This window comes from Vitis vinifera, chromosome 7 (genome assembly GCF_030704535.1).
Source record: "Vitis vinifera cultivar Pinot Noir 40024 chromosome 7, ASM3070453v1".
In the NCBI taxonomy this organism is placed as follows: Eukaryota; Viridiplantae; Streptophyta; class Magnoliopsida; order Vitales; family Vitaceae; genus Vitis; species Vitis vinifera.
Window position 1 is genome coordinate 28,914,819 of NC_081811.1, and position 26,546 is coordinate 28,941,364.

At 35.4% G+C, this 26,546-nt stretch overlaps 3 protein-coding genes and 1 long non-coding RNA gene across 13 annotated transcripts in view; 2 read left to right on the forward strand and 2 right to left on the reverse strand.

Annotated features, from left to right (window-relative positions):
* LOC100266278 (uncharacterized) overlaps positions 1-7,348 on the forward strand; it is a 41,278-nt gene extending 33,930 nt beyond the window's left edge. For 3 of the 6 annotated variants that reach the window (XM_010654598.3, XM_010654600.3, XM_059738720.1), the window contains 9 exons: positions 409-650; positions 736-882; positions 1,529-1,745; positions 4,183-4,311; positions 4,446-4,589; positions 5,737-5,814; positions 5,896-6,075; positions 6,346-6,405; positions 6,738-7,348. In XM_010654598.3, coding sequence (XP_010652900.1) covers positions 409-650; positions 736-882; positions 1,529-1,745; positions 4,183-4,311; positions 4,446-4,589; positions 5,737-5,814; positions 5,896-6,075; positions 6,346-6,405; positions 6,738-6,812 — 1,272 coding nt within the window. In that variant the 3' untranslated portion in view covers positions 6,813-7,348. The remainder of the gene's footprint in view (positions 1-408; positions 651-735; positions 883-1,528; positions 1,746-4,182; positions 4,312-4,445; positions 4,590-5,736; positions 5,815-5,895; positions 6,076-6,345; positions 6,406-6,737) is intronic. The other 3 variants (XR_002030444.2, XR_009466268.1, XM_010654601.2) reach the window with 3 other exon arrangements.
* Positions 7,349-9,837: 2,489 nt separating this feature from the next.
* Positions 9,838-12,606, reverse strand: LOC104879930 (uncharacterized). 2 transcript variants are annotated; one of them, XR_002030406.2, is made up of 3 exons: positions 12,448-12,606; positions 11,302-11,666; positions 9,838-11,193 (listed from the first exon to the last, which is right to left on the reverse strand). It is a non-coding gene; the product is annotated as an uncharacterized LOC104879930 (long non-coding RNA). The 2 variants fall into 2 exon arrangements; XR_009466269.1 differs by having other exon boundaries at positions 9,838-11,666.
* Positions 12,607-14,022: 1,416 nt separating this feature from the next.
* Positions 14,023-16,263, forward strand: LOC100242269 (uncharacterized). 3 transcript variants are annotated; one of them, XM_010654602.3, is made up of 2 exons: positions 14,023-14,338; positions 14,884-16,263. In XM_010654602.3, the coding sequence occupies exon 2, from the start codon at positions 14,965-14,967 to the stop codon at positions 16,072-16,074; it is 1,110 nt and encodes a 369-aa protein (XP_010652904.1). In that variant the 5' UTR covers positions 14,023-14,338; positions 14,884-14,964; the 3' UTR covers positions 16,075-16,263. The 3 variants fall into 3 exon arrangements, with proteins under 3 accessions (XP_010652904.1, XP_002277317.1, XP_002277336.1); XM_002277281.4 differs by having other exon boundaries at positions 14,023-14,297; XM_002277300.4 differs by having other exon boundaries at positions 14,023-14,222.
* A 4,155-nt stretch (positions 16,264-20,418) lies between these two features.
* LOC100247401 (uncharacterized) lies at positions 20,419-26,538 on the reverse strand. Of its 2 annotated transcripts, XM_002277176.4 has the most exons (4): positions 25,070-26,538; positions 22,013-22,795; positions 21,145-21,192; positions 20,419-21,021 (listed from the first exon to the last, which is right to left on the reverse strand). In XM_002277176.4, the coding sequence occupies exons 1-4, from the start codon at positions 25,250-25,252 to the stop codon at positions 20,701-20,703; spliced, it is 1,335 nt and encodes a 444-aa protein (XP_002277212.1). In that variant the 5' UTR covers positions 25,253-26,538; the 3' UTR covers positions 20,419-20,700. The 2 variants fall into 2 exon arrangements, with proteins under 2 accessions (XP_002277212.1, XP_059594704.1); XM_059738721.1 differs by having other exon boundaries at positions 20,419-21,192; positions 25,070-25,773.
* Between the last annotated feature and the right edge of the window lie 8 nt (positions 26,539-26,546).

Consider the following 26,546-nt stretch of genomic DNA (forward strand, 5'->3'; position numbering starts at 1 on the left):
ATTGAGTGGATGAGATTCAGGACTGGTTTTGAGGTATTTTGTGAAACGTGTTTCTTTTAATATTTGACTTCTTGATAAAGAAATCTACCTCCTTTACCGTTTCTGTACTCTTTACCAGGCCTTAGTCAATAGGATCAAGGGGATACTCTAGGATAAATCGCACCAACTCATACACAACAGTTAAATGTCTCTAAAATGAACTTTTTTCTATGTTTCTTTAATGACAAATCTTCTTAATTTGGTGAAATTCCTTTTGAAAATTTTGTTGTCTTTTGGGTTTTAAATTGCAGTAATACAAGTTGGAAGTTGACTGTTTGTATGCTCAGTTGAGCATCACAATAAATTTTTTCAGAATAGCCTGTAATCTTAGTTTTTTTTTCCTCTTTCTGGTTGTAATGGTCCCTCCAGGTTCGTATCGTTGCTGCTCAAGCTCTTACGACCCTGGCAATCAGGTCTGGTGAGCCTTTTAGGCTACAAATCTTTGAATTCTTACAGGCTTTAGCACAGGGTGGTGTGCAGTCCCAACTTTCAGATGTGCATGTAAGTAATGGGGAAGATCAAGGGGCCAGTGGTACAGGAATCGGTGTTCTGATAAGTCCCATGTTAAAGGTTCTTGATGAAATGTATGGAGCACAGGATGAGCTGATCAAGTAAGAGCTAAAATTTGTCTTCTACTTGAATTCAATTGTGTCATTTCTTTAATGGACCTTATTAAATATTTCCCATTATATCCAGGGACATACGCAACCATGATAACATGAAAAAAGAATGGACAGATGAGGAACTTAAGAAACTGTATGAAACCCATGAGAGGTTGCTAGATCTTGTTTCACTGTTTTGTTATGTTCCAAGAGCGAAGTATCTACCTTTGGGGCCTATAAGGTACACTTTCATCCTATAAGAAAAAAAAATACACTTTTTGGAGTGCATTTTATCTTTCTAGTTGATGTGGAACTAACGACATCCTGTATTTTATTTTAAGGACAAAAGATCAATTAAAACATTCAATATCCATATAAAAAGAGGCAATGTCAGGGCAATTTCCCTTTTTTCTCCTTGCAATTACAAAGATGATAGGAAATTTTGGATGCAAGGACTAAGATCAACAGGTGTAAATCAATTGGAGAGACTTAACTGCTATGCACAATTAGCTCTTGTTTCACAAAATTTTAGTAGTAAACAGGCAAATTATACCTTTCCAAGATACAATATTTCTTTACTGACCATTGGAGAGAATAATGTTCTTGTTGTTGTAGATAGAACTAGCTTATCATATTTGAACTCTCAGTATACAATACTGCGCCAAGAATACCATATTTTGGAACATATTTTTGTATTTTGGCTGTTTGTTGATGATTGTATTCTTAATTGAATGATAGGTGTAGATTTAGTCATGTAAAGTTCTCCAATGCAATCTTAAATCATTTGTTAACTCAAGTCTGTATTGCTTGATTATTTCTTGTTTTAATCACATGCTTTTGTTCGTTTGCTTTTTTTTTTTCTCTGATAGAATTCATTTTGTTAACAGTGCAAAACTTATTGACATTTATCGCACACGCCACAATATAAGTGCAACAAGTGGTTTGAGTGATCCAGCTGTCGCTACAGGAATTTCTGACCTTGTTTATGAATCTAAACCAGCCTCTGCTGAGCCTGATGCACTTGATGATGATCTAGTAAATGCTTGGGCAGCAAACCTTGGTGATGATGGCCTGTGGGGTAAAAATGCACCAGCAATGAATAGAGTAAGAGTTATGTCTTATCTCATGTTAAGATTTGAATTGCATTCTTGCTTTTGAATTATAATTTGGAAAACAGGATATAGTTAACTTATTTTGTCTTGACTTCTTAATTATGAGAATGCAGCTGTCTCATGGGTCCTTAATTAGCTCTCTCTAAAATCCCTCTGTAATTGTCAAACATGAAAATTGGTAGGATCTTATAGTTTGAAGCCCAATATATAAATATAAATGTTTATGTTGTAGGCAAATGCAAAAAAGGGAGGTGCAACCAAGTACAAAGTGTAAAAAGTGTGCCAAATGCCAAAGAAACTAGAAAGACCAAGCAATAGGCACTACATTTCTCTGACCCCTATGCAAACTATCAATGAAATCTAAAATGAGAACTATTAACTATTCTCCCCCAGTGAATCCCAAAACCATGCAAAGAGGATTTAATAAAAATATCTATCTGCACCAACTCCAAATGCTCTAAACCTTTATAATTACTTCAATTCTTCTTTTTTCATATGCACTAAACCAAACATAGAGGGTTTAACCTCAAAATTCTATTTTGAGTCTTGCCCACAAACTATCTGGTCAACCCAATGACTCCCTAACAGAATGGGGAAGCACTCATGAGAATCCAAACAAAGATAACAACAAAGTCTACAAACAAGGAGCCTTCCCAAAATGGATGACAATATATTTAGCTGACTTCTCACTATGCTTGCACAAGTAATGGCAATTTATCTCCACCACCTATGCTAATAAACCATGCGAAATTTTTACTGAACAGCTCCCAGGCAAAAAATCAACTTTAAACAGAGCCCTTGAAAACACATTCTTAGCTGGACATGATTGGGATGCAATGGGCTTAATTAATTGCAGAACAATTTAATGAAGATGCAATTTGCTTCACTAAACTTCATGCCAAACGAGGAAAAAAAAAAAGCCTCCACTGACCACCATAGACTGGATATGCTGTAGAATGAACCAGAGACTGCTAACCATCCAAGGGTTCTACCTTTTATGCATTCCCTTCCTAGGTCTTAGAGTGTGTTTGATAGTGATTTTAAAAAGCGTTTCTAATCTTTCTAATACTTGAAAGATAAAAATTTTTAAGTGTTAGAAAGGTTAGAAATGCTTCCTAGAATCACTGCAAACGGACTTTTAGTTCCTAGTCATAATCACTAAAACCTGAAACTATAATTTGGGGAAACTGAGATTGGTATATACCTAAATAAAGTAGTTCTAATTGGTCATTTCCATGATAGGAAGGTATTCTGTTACCACCCACTCATAAGATGTTCAGTCCAGGTTAGGGTATCTGACCAATTAATCTGAAACAAATGGTATGATTTTTGAAGTTATTTGATTCTTGTTCTTCTAAATGTATAGAATAAATTCATGACCCCCAGGGATCTTCTAGGACTCCAGGCAATTTTTATTGTTACTGTGCCTCCTTTAATTTTCAATTGTGTTTTTCTTTTTCTTGGGGCATTTCTTGTCTTTAGTTCTTTTGCCTTAACAAAAATTTTGTTGCCTATCATAACAGATAAATAATAAATAATGAATAAATAAATAAATTCATGATTAGCACTCTTTTATCTTATTCTTAATGTTTGTAAATGTAATAGACTTAGGAACCCAAGCCTTGTGTATTTCCAAATGAGAATAGAGATAAATTTGTGATTACTACTCTTAACCCTTTGGATACACAAAAGTTCTCTTAACTCTCTTTTTCTGTGGAGGAAGCATTATCCACACTGCCTGTAAATCAATCATATTGCTTTTTACTTGAGCAAAACGTGTCCATTGGTAGAGGTAACATAACCAGTTCAGTAATTATGCAAATGGCAAGTTCCCTAGTGCCACCTTCAACCCCGAAGTTTTTTTTTGATTTCGCTCTCCTACTGCAAAAATAGAAAGGGACCTGATCCTTTTTGAATTAGTACCTATGAAAGAACAGAAATCGGTTTCACCTTTTTACTGGATAATCCCCAAACTCTGTCATGCTATATTTTGGGATTTACTTTCTGGTGGATCTTACTTTTTCTCCTTTTTCCCTTCCCCTAAATAAATTTTTTTGGTACAAGACATACCGTTTGAATTAATTTGTCCATTCCATCTGAACAAGTGAACTAGGATATATATATATTTTTTGGTCCCTTACTCCCTAATATACAGAAGTGAGATATTGTGGGTTTAGCCAAGTGCGTTACCATCAAATAATGGGCTTGAATGTCTAGAGCCTTGGCCATTGGCATGTGCAAACTGCCTCCTACATGGTTTTTATAATGGTCTCTTCCTTTTCTGTGGTCTGCTTTTATGCTTTGGACTCTAGTAGCTATTAAATTTGATTAATACATATGCTAAAGATGGTTTTAATGTCTTTCTACCTGAAATTTTGATGCATTGATCAATGTTTTGAGCAAAAGGTCATATCTCTACTCTATGTTAGGTCAATGAATTTCTTGCTGGTGCTGGAACTGACGCTCCAGATGTTGAGGAGGAGAACATCATATCCAGACCTTCAGTTAGTTATGATGATTTGTGGGCCAAAACACTCTTAGAGACATCGGAAATGGAGGTACAAGTTTTTCAAAAATTCTTTCAACTAGGCATCAGAGACAATAGTGGATTGAACTGGGCATGCGTGTTAATTCCTATCTAGTTGATGAAGAAAATGAGCTATTTGCTAAATGTGCTCCTTTCATCTTGCAGGAAGATGATGCCAGGTCATCAGGGACATCTTCCCCAGAGTCAACGGGATCAGTTGAAACTTCTATATCATCCCACTTTGGTGGAATGAACTATCCATCTTTGTTCAGTTCACGACCGTCTGGCTATGGGACTTCACAATCCTCAGTATGTAACTAATTCAACGAGGTTATTTTAATGTCTGTTATTTTCTAAGTGTGGGTATTGATTGACCTGGTTTCTAGTTAAGAATATGAAAAACATTGAAATATTGGGGATAGTTATCAAACTATAATTCTTACACTTGAGTCATAATTCGCCTTATGACGGGAGCACAAGATGTAGTGTTGCAATCTACATTTGCTACCCCCTCTCAATTCTCACAGCTGGTATACCACCCTGTTTATTGTTAGCATGACTGTATCCATCTGTATTAATTGTGATGGAATTTCTATACAACATAAACTTTTCTAATATTTCCTTTTCTTTCTTATTATTTTCTTTAAGTGGTACTTTCAATTGTTGGGGACACTAAAAAATTTAACTTAGACCTTTGATTTAGGTTTTTGTCAACAGGTACTTGGGGGCTGAAGTTGCATGAATTGCATCCAAGTGATATTAGTTTTAAATATTTTTTTATAACAAAAGAAGTATGCTTGTCTTGCTTATTTTTGGCGCTATCTCAATCTTCATGCACAATACTGATGTTGACTCACTAGTCAATGCATTGCTTCAACTAGGCCCTTTGCTTTCCCTAGTAAAGGGCCCATTTGATTGGCTCCAGGGGGCCTATGGTGATATAGGAGCTCCTGGGTGATTTACTACAAATCCGAACCTTGGGGACTCTTTGTATGGTTGGAAGGCTGCCTTCCAGTGCATGGCATGGGGAAGATGTGAGTGCTGTAAAGTCTAGGGTAAGGGTTTTGCCTGTGTAAGTAAACAAGGGGAGAAAGATTAATATGACCTGCTAGTGATTGGCGTTTAGCTTAAATATCAGACATCTAACCAAGTTGGGAATATAGATCATCTATGAACACATTTTGGTTTCTGTAACAAGAGAAGAAGCTGACTAATTATTGGGTTGGTTTAGTGTTCCATTTTTTCTTGTAGTTTGCATTTTCAAAGCAGATTTCCTGCATTTAAATTATTTGGAACAATTTTTACGGACAAAAACAGGGAGTCTACTTCCAAACTGTTCCCAAGCTTATGCTAAGGCTTACATTTGTTTTGTGAACTTAGTCAAGGAAGCATGGAAGGGATATTCTGTGTTGGCTTTGAGAAATATCTTGTTTACATATTCAGTTGTTTGTAACAGGAGAGGCCAGCAGCAAGCAGGTTTAGCAATTCATCCACGGGTGGTCCTTCCTCCATGTACGAGGGTTTAGGTTCTCCGGTTAGTGCTCATGACATCCTATCACTTTGGTTTTGTATCTTATGATCTGAGATTAAGTTCTAATCCTTCAAGCCTGTTCAGATCAGAGAAGAGCCTCCACCATACACATCACCTTCTAGGCAACGATACGAGTCATTTGAGAACCCCTTAGCTGGCGGTGGGTCCCAGAGTTTTGGCTCCCTAGATGAGGAGCGGGTCTCATCTGGAAATCCCCAATTTGGAACGGCACTCTATGACTTCACTGCTGGTGGAGATGATGAGGTAAATTGACTCTTGGTTTTGGAAAGCCTTTCTACATGCATTTGTGCCGCAGCACACTTTTTTAAATAGAGAATTGGAACTGAGGTTTATGTATGATAGACCATAACCCCAGAGGGGATGGGGGAGGTGGGAGTTTTGTTAAAGAGCTCCTCCTGGAGTCTAATGCACAGTTAGTTGGATTAGGCTTTTTGGCAGTTGGTGTTCCCATGCTTTGATGTCTTCATTGATACTCAAATCTATCTTCATTAATTATAGTTTTATTTCTTGCAGTTAAATTTGACAGCAGGAGAAGAGGTTGAGATCGATTATGAAGTTGATGGCTGGTTTTATGTAAGTATAGTAGAGGGGATTAGAAAAAGAAAAAGATGGCATGTTCCCTTAGTATGTCAATTTATAATATGTAGATGATAGCAAGGATGGCATCTCCCTAAAGTAGTTGAATATGATCATCACACTGCTAATACATCTTCTTTCTAATCTTCCCATCATTTATCGAACTGTGTTTTTTTATTTCTTAGTCTGGCGGTTTCTCTTCTGCCAAGCTTTAAATAAATCTCATTGTGGGGACGAGAATTGGTTGTTTATAAGCAAGTCAGTGAGTTTTGTAAGAATTATATATTGCTTGGGCTGATGTTCTTGAACTGCACACACTCTTGTTGCAGGTAAAGAAGAAACGTCCTGGGAGGGATGGGAAGATGGCGGGGCTGGTCCCCGTCCTCTATGTCAGTCAATCCTGATATTAACAACATATCTCCCAAGAAAGTCCAAGTCACCGTGCCTGATTTTGCATGGATATGATGCGCTTATATCTGATCCTGAAGTGTTTTCGGAGGGGCTTCATTGGCTATTCATCTTATTATTCGTTTCCTAGTCTTATCAAAGATAACAGTTGAAGGAGATGTTTCGTTTGGCCACACTTGGGTATCTTGATCATCCACATTCTTTTGGAGCTGAGGGATTTACGTAAAAGATTCTGCCACTGCTTCCATCTTTCAGTTTTTGTTCTTATTTCTACCTTATATATTAAAAAAAAAAAAATCCAAGTTCATTCGGTTGCCTTCTAACTCACTTTTTTGTTGTGTGCTTATTGTAGTTACGGGAGGACCCAATCCTTTTTGAGTGAGGACCAAACTAACTATATTCGTTTTGCTTGTAAATTTAGTTTCATTACTTGCTACTGCGTGGCCATTAAATATAGGAGATGATATATACATTTCTTTTCTTTTTATTGTTATCCATTTGAAGCTGAGGAAATATCTTTTTCTTTCTTCTCTTTGATGCCTGTCATTTTTCTTGTCTTTCTGTTTTTTGTGATTATTATTTCATTTATTTTATGGAACTCATTTCTTAGATGGAAAATCAGTGTTGTACAAATTTTCAGTAGCTCTTAAGGGATTTCTTTCTGGTAGCTAAAGTTAGATGTCTTTTTGTATGACTTGAAATATTGAGTTATGTTAGCCGGTGAATTGGGGAAATTTTTAAAATTTTAGAAAATACGTCAAATTTTAAAAATAACGAGTAAAACAGGTCATCAAAATTGATTTTTAAGATTTTAAACTTATCAGAAGTAACTAAAGTATTGGGGTTGATATTCCATAATATCCGAAAATATAACTTTGATATAGAAGATCGAGAGTATTTTTGTTAGGTGATGTATTAAAAGAGGGAACATGATATGTCAAAAAGAATGAAAATTGTAAAAAGGAAAATATAAGAAAATTTTTAGTTGAGATTATTTTTATAGTGTAAGAAATATATATATATATATATATATATATATATATATATATATATATATATATATATATATATATATATATATATATATATATATATATATATATATTAGTGTACAAAAATAAGAAAGATAATAAGAATTTTCAGTAAATAAATTATTTAATTATTTAAAAAAAATAAAGAAATATGGAAAAATAAGGTTGGAATAAAAAGAAATATTAGAAAATTTTAATATAGAAAAGTTAATTTAGAAAACAGAAAGTTGAATTTACTTATTTTCTAAGAGATTTTTAAAACACATCCATCATATATCAATTTACATTCATAAAAAAATAAAATTAAAATAAATGTAAAAGGGTAATATCACCTCTTTTATTATTTATTATAATAGATGATTTAAAGTTGATATATTTAGGATATTTGTAGATTTTTTTAAAAATGCCTTTCCTATCCTCAAAAATCAAGTACTTTTTTTTTAATTCAATAAAACTTTTTATATCTATTCCACTAATTTTAAATAGCATATGATTTAAAATATATATATATATATAATATAAAAGTCAAGAAAATATTGTTTTCTGGTAAATGATGAGTTGCTAACAATATGAAGGCCAAAATGCATAAAATAAATCTCTCTAACACCATTTTTCATATATATATATATATATATATATATAAAGAGGATTCTTCAATTAGAAAAAAAGACTAAAATAAAAGTGGAAGTATATAATTACTCAGCTATACCATCAACGTATATCAACTTAACGGCGAAAGCATCGCAAAGCCAAGACACACACAATGATACATAATATTCCATGTATAAACTGATCGATAAGCATGCAAAGCTGCATTTTTCAGAACATAAAGAGAGAACACAGTGCAAGACTTTCCTGGGGCTCCCAAAATAGTTATTCAAAATACAACTACATCAAGTCAGTTTAAAGCCTTGAAAATGAAATATAATCACTTCACCAAAAACGAGAGAGAAAATTAAGAAAAAAGTGAAAATATTGCCAAGAAAAATGGAACCTCATAACTAGTATCCGTATTGGAAATGGTAGACGTACCAGATTTTGGTGGGACTATTGGGTTGGAGATTCTAAGCTGAAGGAGCTCTTTCCTTTGCTCTTCAGAATTGCAACCTATAATTCTGCTGTAGTGGCTGATCTTTGGGGGAGACAAGGAAGTGGTGGCAGGGGATGGGAGGTGCACTTTAGAAGACCTTTTCATGATTGGGAATTGGAGGAGGTGAATCGTTTTCTAATTCACATCTCTACAGTAAAGGTCCAAGAAGGGGAGGATTCTCTAATTTGGAAGATTGAGAGGAAAGGAAAGTTCAATGTTAAATCTTATTATTGGTTTTTAAAGATGGAGAACAGCTCCTTATTTCCAGCAAATGAGGTATGGGGTTCGTGTGCCTTTTTAAGAATTCGTTTTTTTGCTTGGGAAGCTGTTTGGGATAAAATTTCTACTGTTGATATGTTAATAAGGAGGGATTGATGTATGGTTAATAGATGCAATCTTTGTAAAGAGAATGAGGAATCGGCGGATCATATTCTAATTCATTGCGGTAAGACAAGGGAGCTTTGGACTGTGGTACTCTCTTCTTTTGGGGTGGTGTGGGTGTTCCCGAACTCAGTGAGAAATTTGCTTCTTGAATGGAAAATTAAGGGCCTAGAAAAAAAAGGAGTGTAGTTTGGAAAATGACGCCTATTTGTTTGTTTTGGTGTATTTGGGGAGAGCGGAATAGAAGAGTGTTCCAAGAAGAAGAGAAGTTAGATACGAGCTTGAAGAATCTCTTCCTTCGATCTCTTCTTGAATGGTCTCAACAGTTCATGGACGTGGACTATCTCTCTTTTATGAATGTGTTGGGTGGTTGATTTGTTGGTCATCTTTGACATTTCTAGGTTTTTGTTTCTCCTTTGTTGCCTTGGATGAGGCTTTCTTCGTATACTGCCGGTGTACTTAGGGAGCGCCCCCTGTTTTGGCGTGTTCTAATATGATTTCTTCTCATGGTTTATAAAAAAAAAAAAAAAAGGAGTGTCTTGCCTGTTGTGCCTACATCTTTGCCCACAGCATCGATTCCAAGAGAAGAACTGTTGCAGTCCCGAAAAGAATGATGAAAAGGTTGACCTGAACTAAACTTCAACCATAAAAGCAAAAGTACCTAGCCACTGCTTAGAGTACTGAAACTGAAACGCAACTGCCCATTCCTTCAATACCTTGCGATATTCATTTGGTGTCCCATGAGTTTTGGTCGCTATTATAATAATGAAACATCAGTAATGGAGCCTGATGCTTCTCCTTGAACACCCAAACCTACAAATAAAAGATCCATTACAGCCAGATGATAAAGTTTTGATATTATTGGTCAATGGTCCCACATCAAACATTATTAAACATAATAGTATAGCCTGAGTCCTAATTAATAAATTCAAAATTTACCAAAAAGAAAAAAAATAAAAAGAAAGTTTTTGATACACTAAATTAAGTACTCCAAAAAAATGCTATTCCTAATAAATACAACACTCAATGAAAAAGAGAACTAGTCTTATCATATTTCCTTTTTCTTCTTTCTTTTAAACACCCATCTGCTTTGGCAATCATTTTATTTATACATAAAATAGATGGTTTGAATGCTTATGCTCAATGTATGTTTTGGTGATTTTCCAATTGCACCACAAAATCATCCAAGCTACATCATTTCCACCAGAAGAAAAAAGATCACCTCAGCAAGAAGATCGACTATAGAAGTCAGCATTTAATTCCATTAAGTTTCTTGATACTCATATTTATGGTTAAGAATAAATGTGCACTAATTTCACTCTTTATCAAACCCCAACCAAACCATCACAAGTCCATTTCTTCCATTAATATATATCTTTTGACTAAAACATCAAGAATATTACAAAACTGCTAAACCCCAACATCACAGCAAACATAAGCAAATGGAAAACCATCTACATGCATCAACAATTAAGTAAAATAAAATGAAATTGAGTGTAACTGTATATCACATAGCACTCCCTAGAAAACCAATGGAAGTTTTTCCAGCTTCTTGCATGGGTTTACACCAAATTTAACAGAAATTTAACCAGTTTACTAAATGAGTCAACCTGAACTAGACTGTGTTTCATTTGGCCTCCAAGGTGTATGCTAGTTGTATTGTATAACGTTTCTATATGCAACCATAGCATTTGCTAAAATATCAATGGAAGTTTTGAAATCAGTTATACCATTTTTCAACTTTACTTCCCACCTGCAATAAAAATAAATAAACATATAAACCAAAATCAAAGAAGAAATATTGAATAAATTCAAATCACCCAAAAATCTTTTATGTTCTCATGCCGTTCATCTATTAATATACCATCTGGAAGCCTGCCATGACCAAAGAGCTAAGAAATCCGAATTAAAAGATATTAATTGCAAGGAGTCCCCACCCTCTAAATAAAGCGAGTGATCACATAGATAGCGCAAACTTATTACCTTAGTGATTTTATTGTACCAGCATCAGACTGTTATTCATCAGCTTTTCCAAACCCTAGTCAAGTCAAACAGGGATTCCAAATGGCACTGCAGTTGTGAAAGGCCTCAGACAAGAGCTTATTGCTCTTAATTACAACTCAATCTAAAGGAAAGACTGAAATAATTTCAACCAATGCAATGCCTTCAGCTGGCAATAGTATTTGCGAAATCAGATATTGTTTATACATGCAGAAACACATATCGGTATGCAACAAGCATATGGCAATGGCTCGTTAATCAAAACAAAATGATACCTGGTAAGAATCTTTTATTTTACCAAGGTTTTGCATCGTTTCCCTTAAATCAAAAATCTAATTTCCCGTCATCTGCGATAAAAGAAAAAGACACGGAGCAGATAAATTCCAAACTGAAAACCCTCTGTTTGGTTGACAGTAAATATGATGAAAGAAAATCATAATAAAATTTTCTTTTTGCATTTTTTTTTCTTTTTATCTGTTCCTTAGAAAAACAAAAACACAACCTAAATTGAGCCAAATAATCCTACAATACAACTTTATATTTTTCTGTCTCATGGCGACCAAAAATTCAGAGTGTAATATAGGCTGAGCTGCTCGGAAAAATATAATGCTAGAAAAGAAAAGAAAGAAAAAAGGCCTAAAATTCATTTCCCTCATTACTTTCAATTCCTTTCCAGCGGTCAAAAAAGGCTTAAGATCCATTTCCTTCCCTAATTTCAATCTTTTTGCGAGCCATAAAACGTATAACAATAAGGTTTTCCAATTCCATTTCGATTGCAAAAGCACACTTCGAAATTTAAAGAATTTCTTCCATTAATTTAATCTTTTTCCAGCGATCAATCGAGCTCAACATTATGGTTTTCCATTTCGATCTCGATTGCCAAAAAATCACTCCACAATGTTAATCATCTCGTTCATCAATCTCAATCCATTTCAAGCGATCAACCGAAGTTCGACATTACGGATTTCCATTTCCACTTCGATTGCCAAAAAAACAATTCAAAAAACGGAATCTCTTTTACTAGAACAATAAATAATAAAAAAAACCTACAAACACAAAAAACAGCTATCAATGGATGCTTCTACAGTTTTACTACAAGAACCGAAACAATCTAAGAAAGAGAAATACGCTGCGATAATCAGATAGCACCGGTCTGTTATCCGATTCCGGTGACGATGCCGCGATCTCCGAGGACGTCGTTTATGGTTTAGGGTTCGAATGGAGCAGGGCACCACAGCAAAAGTAAGTTTCGAAATGTGAAGAAAAAGGCGGGGGGTTTCATGTGAATGCCATTTCAACTGCTTTATATATACATATATTCATTTTTCTTTTAATATTTAAATATCAATCTTATCGTGGCCGTAATTTAATTGGCGAGAGTTGCACGGCCCGCACGGGTGTCTGACCACGTCATCCTCAGGTGAAGCAGTCATTTTCTCACTTTTGTTTGCGGAATTACTGAAATACCCCCTCTCTTACCTACTATTACAATAATAAACTCTCTCGTCAATACTTCTAAATTTATCCACGGCTAGAATTAGAGACTCCTCCTATTTATCAAATATAATCCGAAAATATTTTTTTATTAAAAAAAGAAATACGAATAAATTACAAAAATCATCCTCGTATTTTAAACCTTTTTTTTTTTTAATAATATCAATTATATAAAAAAAAATCCAATAATATTATGCAAATATATATAAAATATTAAATTAAGGAGCCTTTGGAGAGTGTTTGGGTGAGTGGTGGCATCATGCTACGACCATATCCATCATTGCACCAAGACTAAGGCCCGTGGCCGATTATTTATGAGTAAAGGGAGGTGGACCAAGAGCATCACCTCCACCAAAATATTTTAAGGTCCAAGTGGAACCTCCTTTTGGGGATGACGAGGGAGATGCTATTTGCATAGTTTGGTCAAATCTTAGAGGATTTGTTTGGGAATTACCACCAAACAGTAAAAGTACTTTATTTTTTAAAATAAATTTGAATTATTTTCAAGTATTTTTTTAATGGAGTTTTTAAAATTTAATTAAACATACTAATAATATTTTCAAAATTCATTTTATAAAGTATAAATTGAGAAAATCATTTCTTTTTATAGTCTTCAAATAAATTTTATTTTAAAAAAATAATTGAAAATTGTTTTTGCAACAACTCCTTTTGGCAACATTTTCAAAATCTAGTTTTGAAATTGTTTTCAAAAAATAAAACATTGTTTGAAAACTCATATAAGAAATTAGTTTTTTAGCTTTTTTTTTTTTTTAGTTTTCTCTATATTTTTAATTATAATTCAAAACATTTAAAAAATTAAAAATACTTAAAATATATTCTAAAATGTAATAAAATTTTAGAATAAATTCAACTATTTGCAATTAAAAAGAACTATTTTTATTAAAAAATAATATTTAAAAAAAAATTCTATAATAAAACAACTTTCAATCGTTTTTAGGAACAAAACTATGTTTAAAAATTCAAATATAAAAAGGATTATATAAATGGGAATGCTTGTAGAACATTCTCTATAGTTTAGACTGTTGAAAAAGGTGGTCTATTTTGAAAACAAATTCTCGAAAACCGTGTTTTCAAGAACTGTATCCAAACAGGTTCTTAATGGCATTTACGTAGTTTTCCAATAAACAAGGGGACTGCCTCGTAAAACAACACTTATATTCATCTATGTTTTACGGGATGTGCGTTTTGGGCTTCTAGAACCAGAACCAATCGAAATTCTCTGTAAATTAAATAATTATTATTTTTTTATTATTTTTCTCTCACCACTGTATCCACCTCTGTCACGGTCTAACCTCTCCAACCCCTCTCATCTCTCTGCTTCATCTCTCTGAAAACCCTAATTCGGAGTCGCCGTTGGATTTTTCATCTCTGTGAGCGACAACGACCAGGTGACGTAGCATCTTCATAACGTGTGGAACTCTTACGGGTTCGATCTTCGGAATTTGATATGGTTGTAATGGCGTGTGAGTACTCGATTCGATTTGTGGAATTTTCTTGAATCAAGGTCGTGGCGGCGTGGATTGATGTTAATTTTGATTGAATTGTTTGTTTTGGGTGTGAGTGTGTTGATTGATTAGGGAATTCGCCCGCTTTTAAAAAAGCTGGGGTTGGATTCTCTGCATGCTGTTGGTTTGAATTGTTTTTTTGTCTTGGATTGGGTATTGGTAATGGTATGTTTGGTTGGGGAGAAAAAAGTGAGGTTACGAGAGGGAAAGACGATTTTGTGAATTGAGGTTAGGTTTTGAATTTTATTGTGCTCAACTCACATGAATGATTGTACGAGTTTTTGTTTGAGTTTGTTGCTGTGTTTTTCTCTGGGAAATCGCAAGAGGAAATTTTATTGGGATTCAAATTTGATTTTCCTTTTTTTTTTCTTTTCATTTCTTTGTAAATTCCAATTCTGATTTGAAAACTGGATGAATTAATGTTGGATTTAGATGTGTAGGATCAGAACTTGGGTGGGTTTTCAAATTATTTTTATTGAATTCAGATTTTGCGTTGGGTTCTTTCTTAAATGCTGTACTGAAGGTTTGATTGTTGTTGTTATAGCGTGAACGTAGTCAGAACTCATTTTATCCATGTAGAGGAATAACTTGCTGCGTTGAAAAGCAATTTATTGGAAGAGGACTGATGGAGGCTAACATTTGTGACATAAACCACTTGGATGCGGATGTCCTTTTGCCTCCTCGAAAGCGACTCCTTGCTGGATTGAAGAAACAGAGTTCTGATGGGGATGCCACTTTGCATCCGTCTCCAATTGCTATGACTTCAAATGAATTTGATGCCCGGCTGAACAAGCTGCTGAGCTCTCATTTGAAAAACCCTAGTTTAACACCTGAGGAGATCGTGGAAGCATCAAGATCAGCTGCCAAAGCTGCAGCTAAGGCAGCTGAGGCAGCAAGGGCTGCTGCTGAAGAGAAGGCTGCAATAGCAGCAAAAGCAATGGCTGCAGCCAAGAGTGCTTTAGAATTGATTGCTTCTGTTTCTGAAGAGACGTCCTCTAAGGAACGATATCTGAAGAAGAATAAATCAAAGAAGCATGTCCCGGTTCAGCTCTTGTACAAAAAGCACCAACCAGTTGAGAACTACAGGACAGATGAGGAATTAGCCCGCAAGTTACATCGTGCTATGAACAGCTCTCCCAGAATTTCGAAGAACTCTTCAAGTTCTGACTGGAAGAATCATAAACACAAGAAGCCTAAAATCTTTCCAGCAGTTGAAAAAACCAGAGTTCCAAATGGGGGTATGGTATTAGAAGGTAACTCACCTTCTACATGCAATGGGAGTAGTATAGCCGGTGATGCGGATTCTCAAAACTCGGCCCGGGAGGTATATACTGTTAAAGTAGATGAAAGAGCATTACGATCTCACAGAGCTGACCAATTAGAAACAGATAATGGGGAAGCAGGTTGCTCAAAGGAGAAAAACTCAGAAGCACTGGATCATTTGAGTACCACTGGCCGAAAGAGGGGAAGAATTAAGCTAAAAAAGTTGCCCTTAAGCATTTGTACTATTAGGGATCGAGCAAACCCCAAGGAAGAGCTGAAATCTAGAAGTGCCCCAATGACTGAAGAGAACATATTCAAACAAACAGTCAAACCTACTGCAGGCAATATCCCTTTGTTTTCTGTGGGGCCTTCTGCAGGCAGTGTGATGCCAGTTGAGGCAACAACAATGTGGAAATGCCAAGAGTTCAAAGCACCAGCATGTGTGAAACAAAATAAAGTTGTGCAGTCATAAAGTTGAAATCCTATTATGACTGGTGGCTACCATGATAGTTGATAGCTGAGGTAGGATCCATAATGCTTTTCCTATGGAATCGGCCCTGTTAAATTTGTCTTTTTACTTGTCGTGGCAATGTAATGAAGTTGAACTGACTATGATGTATATTTACTGTTTTAATTGCTTGCATCTACACATTACATCTCATGCATTGCCTGTTGCCTTTTTGACAGCAAATCTTGAAGTTAACATAGGATGAAGAGGAATGCAATAAATGGGAAAGTACTTTGTTGATATATTGAGTGTGTGCCCTGCTTTCTTGTTCTGATAATAGATGTACATATCAACAGAATGCTTTATAGGTGTTGTATTTTTAGCAAATCAATGTTCTTCGACCATGGTGCTCCTTGTTTAGATCTCAGGAAGAATGAGAGAAAGGCAAGGAATATGCTGAAAATTACTTAAAAATTGACTCCTTTTTCATTTCCTCGTCTATCTGTCATTCTTTATGAGATTCAAGCAAACCGTTAGGTCATGCATGAAATTGATACCAAAATTGTATGATTTTCTTTCACATGGAAGTATAAGAAAATAAGGAAAGCTCCAGGGGGGAAAAGTTACCCAAGGTTTTCTAACTTCATCTAACTATGAAGTTCACAGTCGATATCTCCTAGACAGGGAATGTTAGCTTGATCAATAGGCTTTATTATGAGATTTGATTTTATTATAGCTCCCATATGATTAAATTTCTACACGTAAGCTAGAGAGATTTGTGGCAATGAATTTGCCAGACTTGTGGTATATTTGTGATGGTGATAGGCTTTCTGTTCATTTAGGAGAACTAGTCCTGGATGGTGATGTAAGCTGTTTGATCTAGGTTATGCTGTCGGCAATATAAAACCATAAAAAACTTAACAATGGTGCTCATATGGATTTCTAGTGGCAACTTTTCTTTAATTAATCTGGGTAACCTCTAAAGGTGCTTGTGAGGTTTTATGACAGTGACTTCCATTTCACTGATCTGGATATCCTTTTATGTTTGGATATTTAGTTATGTAAAAAGGTCCAGAACATTATTAATTATTTTTCTTGAATGTAACTACCATCTTTTCAATTGTTATACCGTTGTATCAGTTTAATATACTTCCTTGTATTTCCAGCCTTAAGTGTGAGTGTTGTGAACTGTCTTTTCTTAGTTAGACAACTAGATGTGTGAACAAAATATGAAGAGATGGTCATCAAACAAGCATGGAAGAGGAGAAGCATCAGCATTTCTTAACTGATCTGCACCCCTGAGAATAGTATCTTGGCATACCTAGTTTAGTAGTAATCTTCTTCAGTTACAAATACCGTTTATTTTGAGTGTGTGCAAGACTAGGGTTCTGTCTCGGGGTCATTTTCATCACAAACAGAAAGTGAGGTTACATTGTTGCGAGCTATCAGGTACTAAGTTCCTACAACCATCAGGACCTGTTCTCCTTGTGTTAGAATGTAGCAGGTGCCATCATCACCATTCAAAGGTTGTTCCTCCCCCAGTTGGGTAATACCTAACCGGCATGCTGATGCAATAGATACATAATTGGCACCTACTAGGTAATATCCTCAAACTCATACGATTCTCCCATGCTTCAGCATCTTCTATACAGAAAAAATGAATTGCAGTTCCTCCCAGTCTTTTAGATCACTTCCTCTGCAACATTTCCTCCTAAATCTTTGTTTCTCTGTGTTGATATGACATTTAGCCAATGCTCGTGTGCAGGCATGTGTTCTCAAGTACTCTCAATGTATCCATTTATGCTGGTAAATTCTTCAAATTTGTTTTTATAGACTTGGTCCATGGGTGTACTTTCAATTTATCCATCTATGCCTCAGAATTAATATTCTCCTATATGAATTGGCATTATTTATTTGACTAGCTGGTGACATGTATTCCATATGTAATCATAGTGGCTAGTAAAACAAGCTTCATTTTCCGTGTCTTCTTCCTGTAAGATATATAAACATGCATCAATTATTTATTTTATTTTCACTCCATTTTTAAAAAATAAATATCACATGCCCCTTTTCTTTCCTCTAGGTAAAATAAAGGCAATATAGGGAAAGAGAAAGGATGGGGTCTGGAGAAATGGCTGCAAACCACATTGTTCTCATACCCTGGCATTCCCCTGATCTCATTTGATAGTAATTGATTTGCCTTTTATTGTCCTTTTTATTTTCTTTTTCACATACCTCATATACTGGACTGCTAGGCTCCATGGGTGAATGATAACTATCTTGTGGATTGTCCTGGATTAGATATTAAGCAACTACAGTAAAGCAGAAAAGGTCCAAAAGGGTTTCACTCAAAGAAATTTTCTGCAGGAGTTGTCAAAAAACCAAAACCCTAGTCTGAGATGTTTTTCCTTTTGGAGAAGTTGGCTTAAAGCTTAGGAAAAGCAAAAGAGACCTCCAAAAAGTACTACCACCTGTGATGTGAGGAGGAGGAGCAGCACCAGTTCATTGCTAGAAGGAATGTTGGTAGAATCCATTTAAATTGCCTGGGGACCCATTCAAAAGTGAGAAATCAAATCATAGGGCTGAGAATGCGGTCACTTCATATTGCCTGTGTAGGCCGCAGAAGGCCAATTTTGAGTCATACATATGCCACCAATGGATGCAAGTTGCCTTAAGCGGCCCCTCTTCTTCGTTCCTTTCTGTGTTTATTTTGTTTTATTTTATTTTCTTTGCTCTCACCAAAAATGCTAAGGTATGAAGGGGGCATCAAGGTGAACTTCCAACATGACATGTGTACTCAAATATGAGTCATCAAATAATGATATATAAAGAAATGGGATCAAGCCAAATCACAATACAAACAAATAAGACAAGCATATAAATAAAGACCATTTTTGCCTTGTATTAATTTATGATTTGCTATGGCTTTTCTGTGTGGTGCACTCACGGGGAAGGGTCTTTTTATAACACCGAAGAAGAAAGTAACATCTGATCACAAATGCCTTCTTTCCCGCTTCTGACAGCTTCTTTACTGTAGATCGAAGACTGGTAATAGCGACTCGAGAGAGCATCCTCTCGATGAAAGCTTTCTGACAACTTCTTCTTTACTGTAGATTGAAGAATGGTAATAGTGACTGAGCATCCAATCTTGTTTTCCTCATGATTGTAAGTTGTCAGACATTGATCCTGAGCTCATGATATATTTTCTCTTATCATTCTCAGCATTCATAGTCAAATAGTGTGATATAGCCCCCCGGTTACTAAATTCATGAATTCATAATAATATGCGATAATGATTGAACAATGCGTGATTAATGACTCATGATCAGTACATCACATGGCGACAAAGTAAAAACGACAGTCCAAAAAAAAATGATAAGCCAGGTGAAGATGAATCCAAGTGTTCACTTAATGGCTAAAGTCATTGATGCGGCATTTACTAGTTGGAATATAATGCATGAAATGGAATGAAAGTATAATGATTGCTCGAGTTTATGCCAGATCCACTGATTATCACTTATTTTTCTATGGCGCTATGCTTAACACCTAAATGCTCCGATGCCAATCAGGTACATGGCGCTATATTTAGGCCTACATAGCATCGTTTCATGCCTAAATGTTCCGATACCAATCAGGTACAACTTTCCAACTGCTGCTATACCTATGTACTTTTATATATATATATAAGTATAAACAAACAAAAAAAAACAACTATACACAAGATAATAAGTCCAATGTAAAGAAAAAAGATTGAAAAAGAAAACGACAAGGGTTCAAATAAATAAAATCTAAAGTAAAAGTAAAATACAATATTTTTGCTGTGTGATTATTTTTCATTAACTAACACTTTTTTATGTGATTATTTCTAATTAAACATCACTTTTCAATGACATTGAAATGACTATATAAAGACCCAAAATATTTTCACACTTATGCTGATTTAGATAAAAGGACAAGAGTTTGGAACTGTTACGAGTATTAGGTTGTGTTTGTTCCCGAAAAAATATTAAGAAAATAAAAAAAAAATGATTTTTTTATATTTGATTATTTTATAAAAATAAATAAAATTAATTAAAATTTATATATATTTAATTTATTTAATCTTTATATAGATGAATTAAAATAAATTTATTAACTTTTAACTTATTTTTTATCTTATTTTATTTTTTTTTTTCGATTTTTTAGTAATCAAACATAACATAGCATTAAGGACCACTAGTTGAGTGGAAGGCGCAAAAAGTATAAAAAGTTGGACAAAGTTCCTTTATTATCATTTTCATTTAATTTTTTTTTCCCTTCGGGGGGGAGGGGGAGAGGGGGGCGCTTCTGAAAATCTTTCCTGGAAGGAAATGGGCAATTCCTTTCAAATTGGAAAAAACTTCGAATATTAACATGAATTAATAATATTACTGTTGTGGTGACAATAAATAAGTTCGTTAGACAAGGTAGTCAAGTTTGTCTCCCTCATGTCATTTCCTCACAATAATCATTCACTAATTTACATCTTAGTTAATAAAAAAATTGATTCTTATTGAAATCTTAACAAACCCAAAATAAATCACAAACATACTCACGCAGGTGGAGGGAGGGGCTTAGCAAAGGTCCGGGTTCCGGGGCAGTGAGTGCCGGCGCCTTCATTCATTCCCTTCTTCACTTACCCACCTCAATCTGAAGTTTGCTCATCCCAACATCTAATTTCTCCATGTTAGATTTGCTCTTGGTCTCATTCGCGGCCAAATTGGTGAGATTGAGCCATGGGTGTTGCAGGCACTGCTGAGCAGTTGGCCGCTTCTCTGGTGCAAAATCGAGAAGGGGAACCAGAAAGTCTGCAAACTCACGTGCATCAGATTCAGAAAATTTGTATCTATCAACCAGTATTCGGTCAAGTGGCCAGAATTTCAGCCTTCGGATTCTTTTCAGATCCCCATGTCTGTCAAAGAGGTCTTTTGATCGAGCTCCCCCAATGGCTACCTGCTTATCAAGCATAGATATATGGATATTGCATATAATTGTCAGAGAGCTAATGAAAGGCGGGTAAGTGCTAAAAATGAGTATTTCGGAAAGCAAACCGAAATAGAGGCATAATGTGCTCACCTTCCGAGGTATTTTTCCAAGGAGTTCCATCATCAGAGCAAGGTGATCCTGAAACCAAACCGATCAACAACAATTTTTTTAATATGTTGGCCTATACAAATAGTTCCATGAAATATGGCTTGAAGTCAAGCATTTTTCATAACCAACAATTGATAACAATTTTATTAGTCATATTTAAGAATCAACCAGAGTTAATAATAATAAAATGGGAATCACATAGAGTCTAGTTAGGATCATTCCCTAGGTAGTTAACAGAAAACCCAAACTTCAGAATCAATCCACTACAGTACATCAATACATCAAAAACCCGTTTTAACAAATTCAACAGAACCTCTGAAACAAACCTGTGTGTCAACTTTTTTCCAACTGAGAAGGGATAAAGGTGGAGTATAGCCTAACAAATATATCACAAGGATTATTTATCCTGTTCTTGGATTATGGGAAAAGTGCCCATATAACATATTAACTTTGATATCAATCAAAGAACTTGTTTGGTAGTGACAATGATTCTATGAAACGTTTATAACCTTTCTAGCACTTGAAAATAACTTTTTTAATAAAAAATTTCAAGTATTAAAAAGTTAGAAGTACTTCTTAGAGTCACCACCAAAAAGGCTCTAACACAACTGCATCAATATAGCATTATCTTTTTCAGTATGCATGATAATATTTTCCTTTATGCCCAAAAAAGGAAAATTTTCCATCTTCCAACCCATTCTGGATAGATATTGATATTTGATGCAGTCAGTAAGTGCTCCTACAATGTTTCCAAACTTCAATACCATAGCGTCAGTTTTAATAGCACATCAACATCATGCTAGGCATGCAATGAATTAAATCAAAATGAAGCATAGGTAAACCATCCTACCTCATCCTCGCTATAACCTTGTCCATTTTTGGGAGCAAACAGCATGTCACCAGTAGCAAGCTCAAAGGCAGTGCAAGCAAACGACCACATATCAACAGAGGTGGAGTACCCAGCCTGGAGCACAACTTCAGGAGCTCGATACTGCCTTGTTTGAATTTCTCCTGTGAATTGTCTGTCTGCCCAACATGCATTTCCAAAATCCACAATCTTGCATCTCACATCAATCCCGTCCAGAGATCTCTCGGCCTTTGGAGTCTCTCCCCCCATTGAAGCTCTTTTTCCTGATATTTTAGCCACTGCTCTCCTTGCCCTTGCTTTCAGCTTTTTCTCAATACTATTTATAGTAACTCCACCAGTGGGGTTTCCTTCAGGCCTTTCAAGAATTGGGGTTAGGCCAGACCTGATTGGGTCTTTGGCAGGATCAATGGTGGAAAAGAGAAGGATATTTTCAGGTTTTAGGTCTGTGTGGATTATACCAAGTTCTCTATGCATGTAATCCAGACCTGTCAAAATGCATTTGCAGATCTCCCGAACTTTATTAAATTCAAGCCCTTTATAACGGTTATACTTGATCAGCCGAAGTATACTATCACCAAGAAATTCAAGTACCATGCAGACATGCTGTCCATTTGGCCCTGTGTGCTTAAAATGGTCAATCAGTCGCACAACACACTTGGAATTTGAGGGGTCACCATTAGCAATAGCTGAAAGGACTTCAATCTCATGAAGAGCAGCTTGAGCAAATTGTACTGCACTTTTCTGGATCTTTAGAGCAACGTATTTCTGTCCGTTAAAAAAGGTAAGCATTAGGTACTGAAGAAAATAAATTTAAGATCAATTGGGAAAGCCAATGCAAGAGATGGAGACAGCATATATAAAAAGAAATGACCCTTCCAAGATACTATTTTAATGAGATATGCAAATTAATGAAAACCAACAAAATACTATGGTAAACCAGAAGTTTGAAGCATGAGGGTCCATTTATTCTTGAAGTTGACATCTCCAAATAGTTCATTAAGAAATGATGACCCTAGCAAATAAATTTTGCATCACTGTGCAATAACTTTTCTTTCTTTTCTTCTTTTGTTTTAATCCCACAGGACAATAGGCGTTTGGCTCTAAGATATATAATGACTTACTCAGACCAACCAACATCTCAATATTATCTGACTGTTCCTTGTTGTCTGCAGTTACTCTTGTTTATTTTGTGTGTTCTAATGCCCAATTAATAATTATAACAGGCAATGTCTACCTACTACAAGACTGCCTAATCCTTCTTATGGAACAGAAAATATTTTGTCAAAAAACACAATTATGTCATAAATAATTGTGAACTGTGCATCCAAATAGAAAATGATTGCAAGGGATTTCAATCTTTAGAATGCATATGGTAGTTCCATGGAATTGAATGGCTCTATGAGATTCAAATAGCATTTGGCTGAAAATTTTTATCAAAAGTGGAGCCATTGAAGGAAGCTACATCCCACATGGTAATGAAAATTTGAAAAATTGCATTTCACGAAAACCAAAATGGTTTTCATCCCATTGTTTGTGGCAATAGCTCATTTTTCTAATGATTGCATTCACAAGCATGGATTTTAATCTTCAGATGCTAAGTGAAGCTCATCCCCACAGCATGATGAATATCATTTAAGGGATGTGATTTTTTGCGATCTCACCATATTCTATTGAATGGAAAAAATATGTGATACAAAAATGAGAGCTAAATAGTGGTTTGGTTAGATCGAAGAAGCATTATATGCTCTCTTGATAGGAAACATAAACCACATTCTCTATGTCATTAAATTACTAGTTACCTCCTCATTAGTAGCCTCAAGCCACACGTGAAGAGACAAATAATCAGCTACAAACAACAAAAAGGGGAATATGAAGAGACTCAAGGTAAAGACTTTTTTGGATGAAAGCTCTGAAACCATGTTAAACTACCAATTATCTCAAAAGAAGACACATCTTTTACTCCTTTATCTAGGGAATATAATTTAATTATGTACTCAGTCAACTCTATGCACAATCAGAACTTTTTCTTTTTAAAATTTGGATGCTTGTGGTTGTAATGAACAAAAATCATGCAGAAAGAAGGGATGGACAGTAGGGAAAGTTTGGATACCATCTATATGTAGCAAAACTACTGGTGATTTGAGAGTCGAATTTAAACCTGAATCCTATTTTCATTTAAAATTTCACAGGATTTATGAGTAGCGTGCTAAATTTTACAAATTCATGGCAGAATTTTTGTCCAAGATTTGTTCTAGTTGAATCCAATGTTCCCATTGAAGTCCAAATTAGGTAAATATGGCTGAATTTTAGAATCATTCTACAGGGGGATAGATCTTGATAAAAGAGCTAAATAACATATGAAAACATATGGTCATTTAAACACTGATCCAATAAAAAATAGACTCAATCCAACCAATTTTTTTCTCTTAAAATAAATCAAAACAATCAAATCTAGAAATGATAAAGTAATCGTCCCTTGCAAATAAGGATATATACATAATAAATGAAGAATTGATTGGTTTACGAATTGAAAAATCACATTAAAATATGATAAAGAAGGCGCTTATTGTAGAAAGAACGAAGATCTTTTGCTGATGATTGTCTCAATTTCTGGAATAACAACATACATAAATGAAAACAAAAACTCCACGCAAAAAAAAAATGATAAATCAATATCAAAGAGAGAAAAAACGTACAAAAGATCGCGCGATAAAATGCAGAAATGAACACAAAAATCAACAACGCTCGTAATTTTCAAACTCCAACATAAATTTCACGCAACAAAAAACTAGATAAATAAAACAGAATGATCGCGTAAAAAAAATACAGAAATGAACACAAAAAAACAACTCCTCTCATAGCATGCTCCAATATAAATTTCACACAATAAATAAATAAATCAGAATCAAAGAGAGAATAACCAACAGAGGATCGCGCAACAAAAAACGTGAACGAAGACCAAAAAGCAACGCCGCTTTCGAGGGAAAAAAAAAAGAAGAAGATAGATAAATCAGAATGAAAGAGAGAAGAAGAACGTACAGAGGATCGCGTGTCGTAAGCAAGCCAGACGGTGGAGAACTCGCCCCAACCGAGCTTCCTCTGCGCGATGTACCGACCTCCGGAGAACGGATCGCCGACTCGGACGGCGTGGTAGCCTCCTTTGCGGTAGGAGTCGGTGCCCTCGTCCTCTTCCTCCGACGCCGACGACGATGAACACGACATCGCTTCACCTCCGTCTGATCTCCGATTTGAATCCTGAGCTTACGTTTCGGATGATTCTGCGAATTGAATAAAAAAAATTCTTCGATTTTTCCTCGTATTTGATGTGGAAATTTAGACGGAAGAATTTTCCTTCAGAGGAGGAGAGACTGTTATGATGTGTGGCCTTCAACACAAGGCTGAAGCCCCTCCCACTTTTCTCTCCTTTTTCTTCTTTCCATGCCTCCCTTTTAAAAGACGACACCCGTGTTTCCGATTTTGCCCCTCTCTGCTACATGCGCGTCGGGGTTGGGTTAAGTTTGGTGGAGTGGCGTAATCAAAGTGGGGAAGCGCCAACTGCCATAATCTCGCTTCCTAAAAGAATTGAAATGGGCTTCTGGCCCATTTCGTGGATGTGGGTTTGGGCTAAGTTCGTCGGCCTAGGCCCAACATATTTTCTCTTTTTCTTTTCCCTTTTGGAAACGAAACTGAGCGACGCCCCACATAAATCGCTTAAATTAGGGTATTATTTGGGCATTTAAAGTCTTTTTTTTTTTTTCATGGAATGTATAAAAACTTTCTGAATAAGTTTTAAAAAATGACTTTTACGAGAAGCAACATATTTTTGTCTTTTAAAAATAATAAAAATAATAATATAAATTATAAAATTATTCTTATATTTTTTAATAGTCTGCCTAAAATTTTCCATTTTTTTAACGGAGAGTGTATTAAAAGCGGACACGGCTCCGTATGAACAAACGTCATGTTGCATGATGTGGCACTTCTTCCTTGTCCTTTTGCACACGAACCGGGGGCCTAAGCCCCTGTGACACTGACGTGTGAAACCCACCCAGCCCTTTTGTGTATATTTATTATCCTCTTCCACGTCACATCTATTCTATCCCTTCACACCTCCACTTCTTTTATTTTTTTATTTTAAAATAAGAAAAAAAAATGTAAAGTCAAAATCAAATTAGAGCTATATATATAAATTTATTTCGCCTTATTCTCTATGAAAAGTGCTTTATATATATATATACACTAAAAAACACTTAAAAATAAAATTTCTAGAGAGCATGCAAAAAGTAAGTAGGAAAGGGTGGGAGGGGGAAAGAAGAGATTGTATGGGTGGGTGGGCGGGCGAAGACAGAAGGCCACACAAATTTTTAATATAACTCGTAACTCTTTCCTAGCTATTTCGTGTCCCTATAGCCCCATTTCTTCTCCATACTTGGGCACACAGGGGCGGCTCCAAACCATGCTTCAAGGGCAATTCTGAGTTTTTTTTTTTGTTTTTTAGTTGTGGCAATTGTCACGT

Excerpts from the sequence above, each read along its gene's own strand:
- LOC100242269 (XM_010654602.3), top strand. The coding sequence starts at position 14,965 with ATGGAGGCTAACATTTGTGACATAAACCACTTGGATGCGGATGTCCTT.
- LOC100247401 (XM_059738721.1), bottom strand. The coding sequence starts at position 25,252 with ATGTCGTGTTCATCGTCGTCGGCGTCGGAGGAAGAGGACGAGGGCACC. Across the intron at positions 22,796-25,069 it reads CTTACGACACGCGATCCTCT|AAATACGTTGCTCTAAAGAT; the intron begins GTACGTTCTTCT and ends TTTAACGGACAG. Across the intron at positions 21,193-22,012 it reads AAGGTTATAGCGAGGATGAG|GATCACCTTGCTCTGATGAT; the intron begins GTAGGATGGTTT and ends GTTTGGTTTCAG.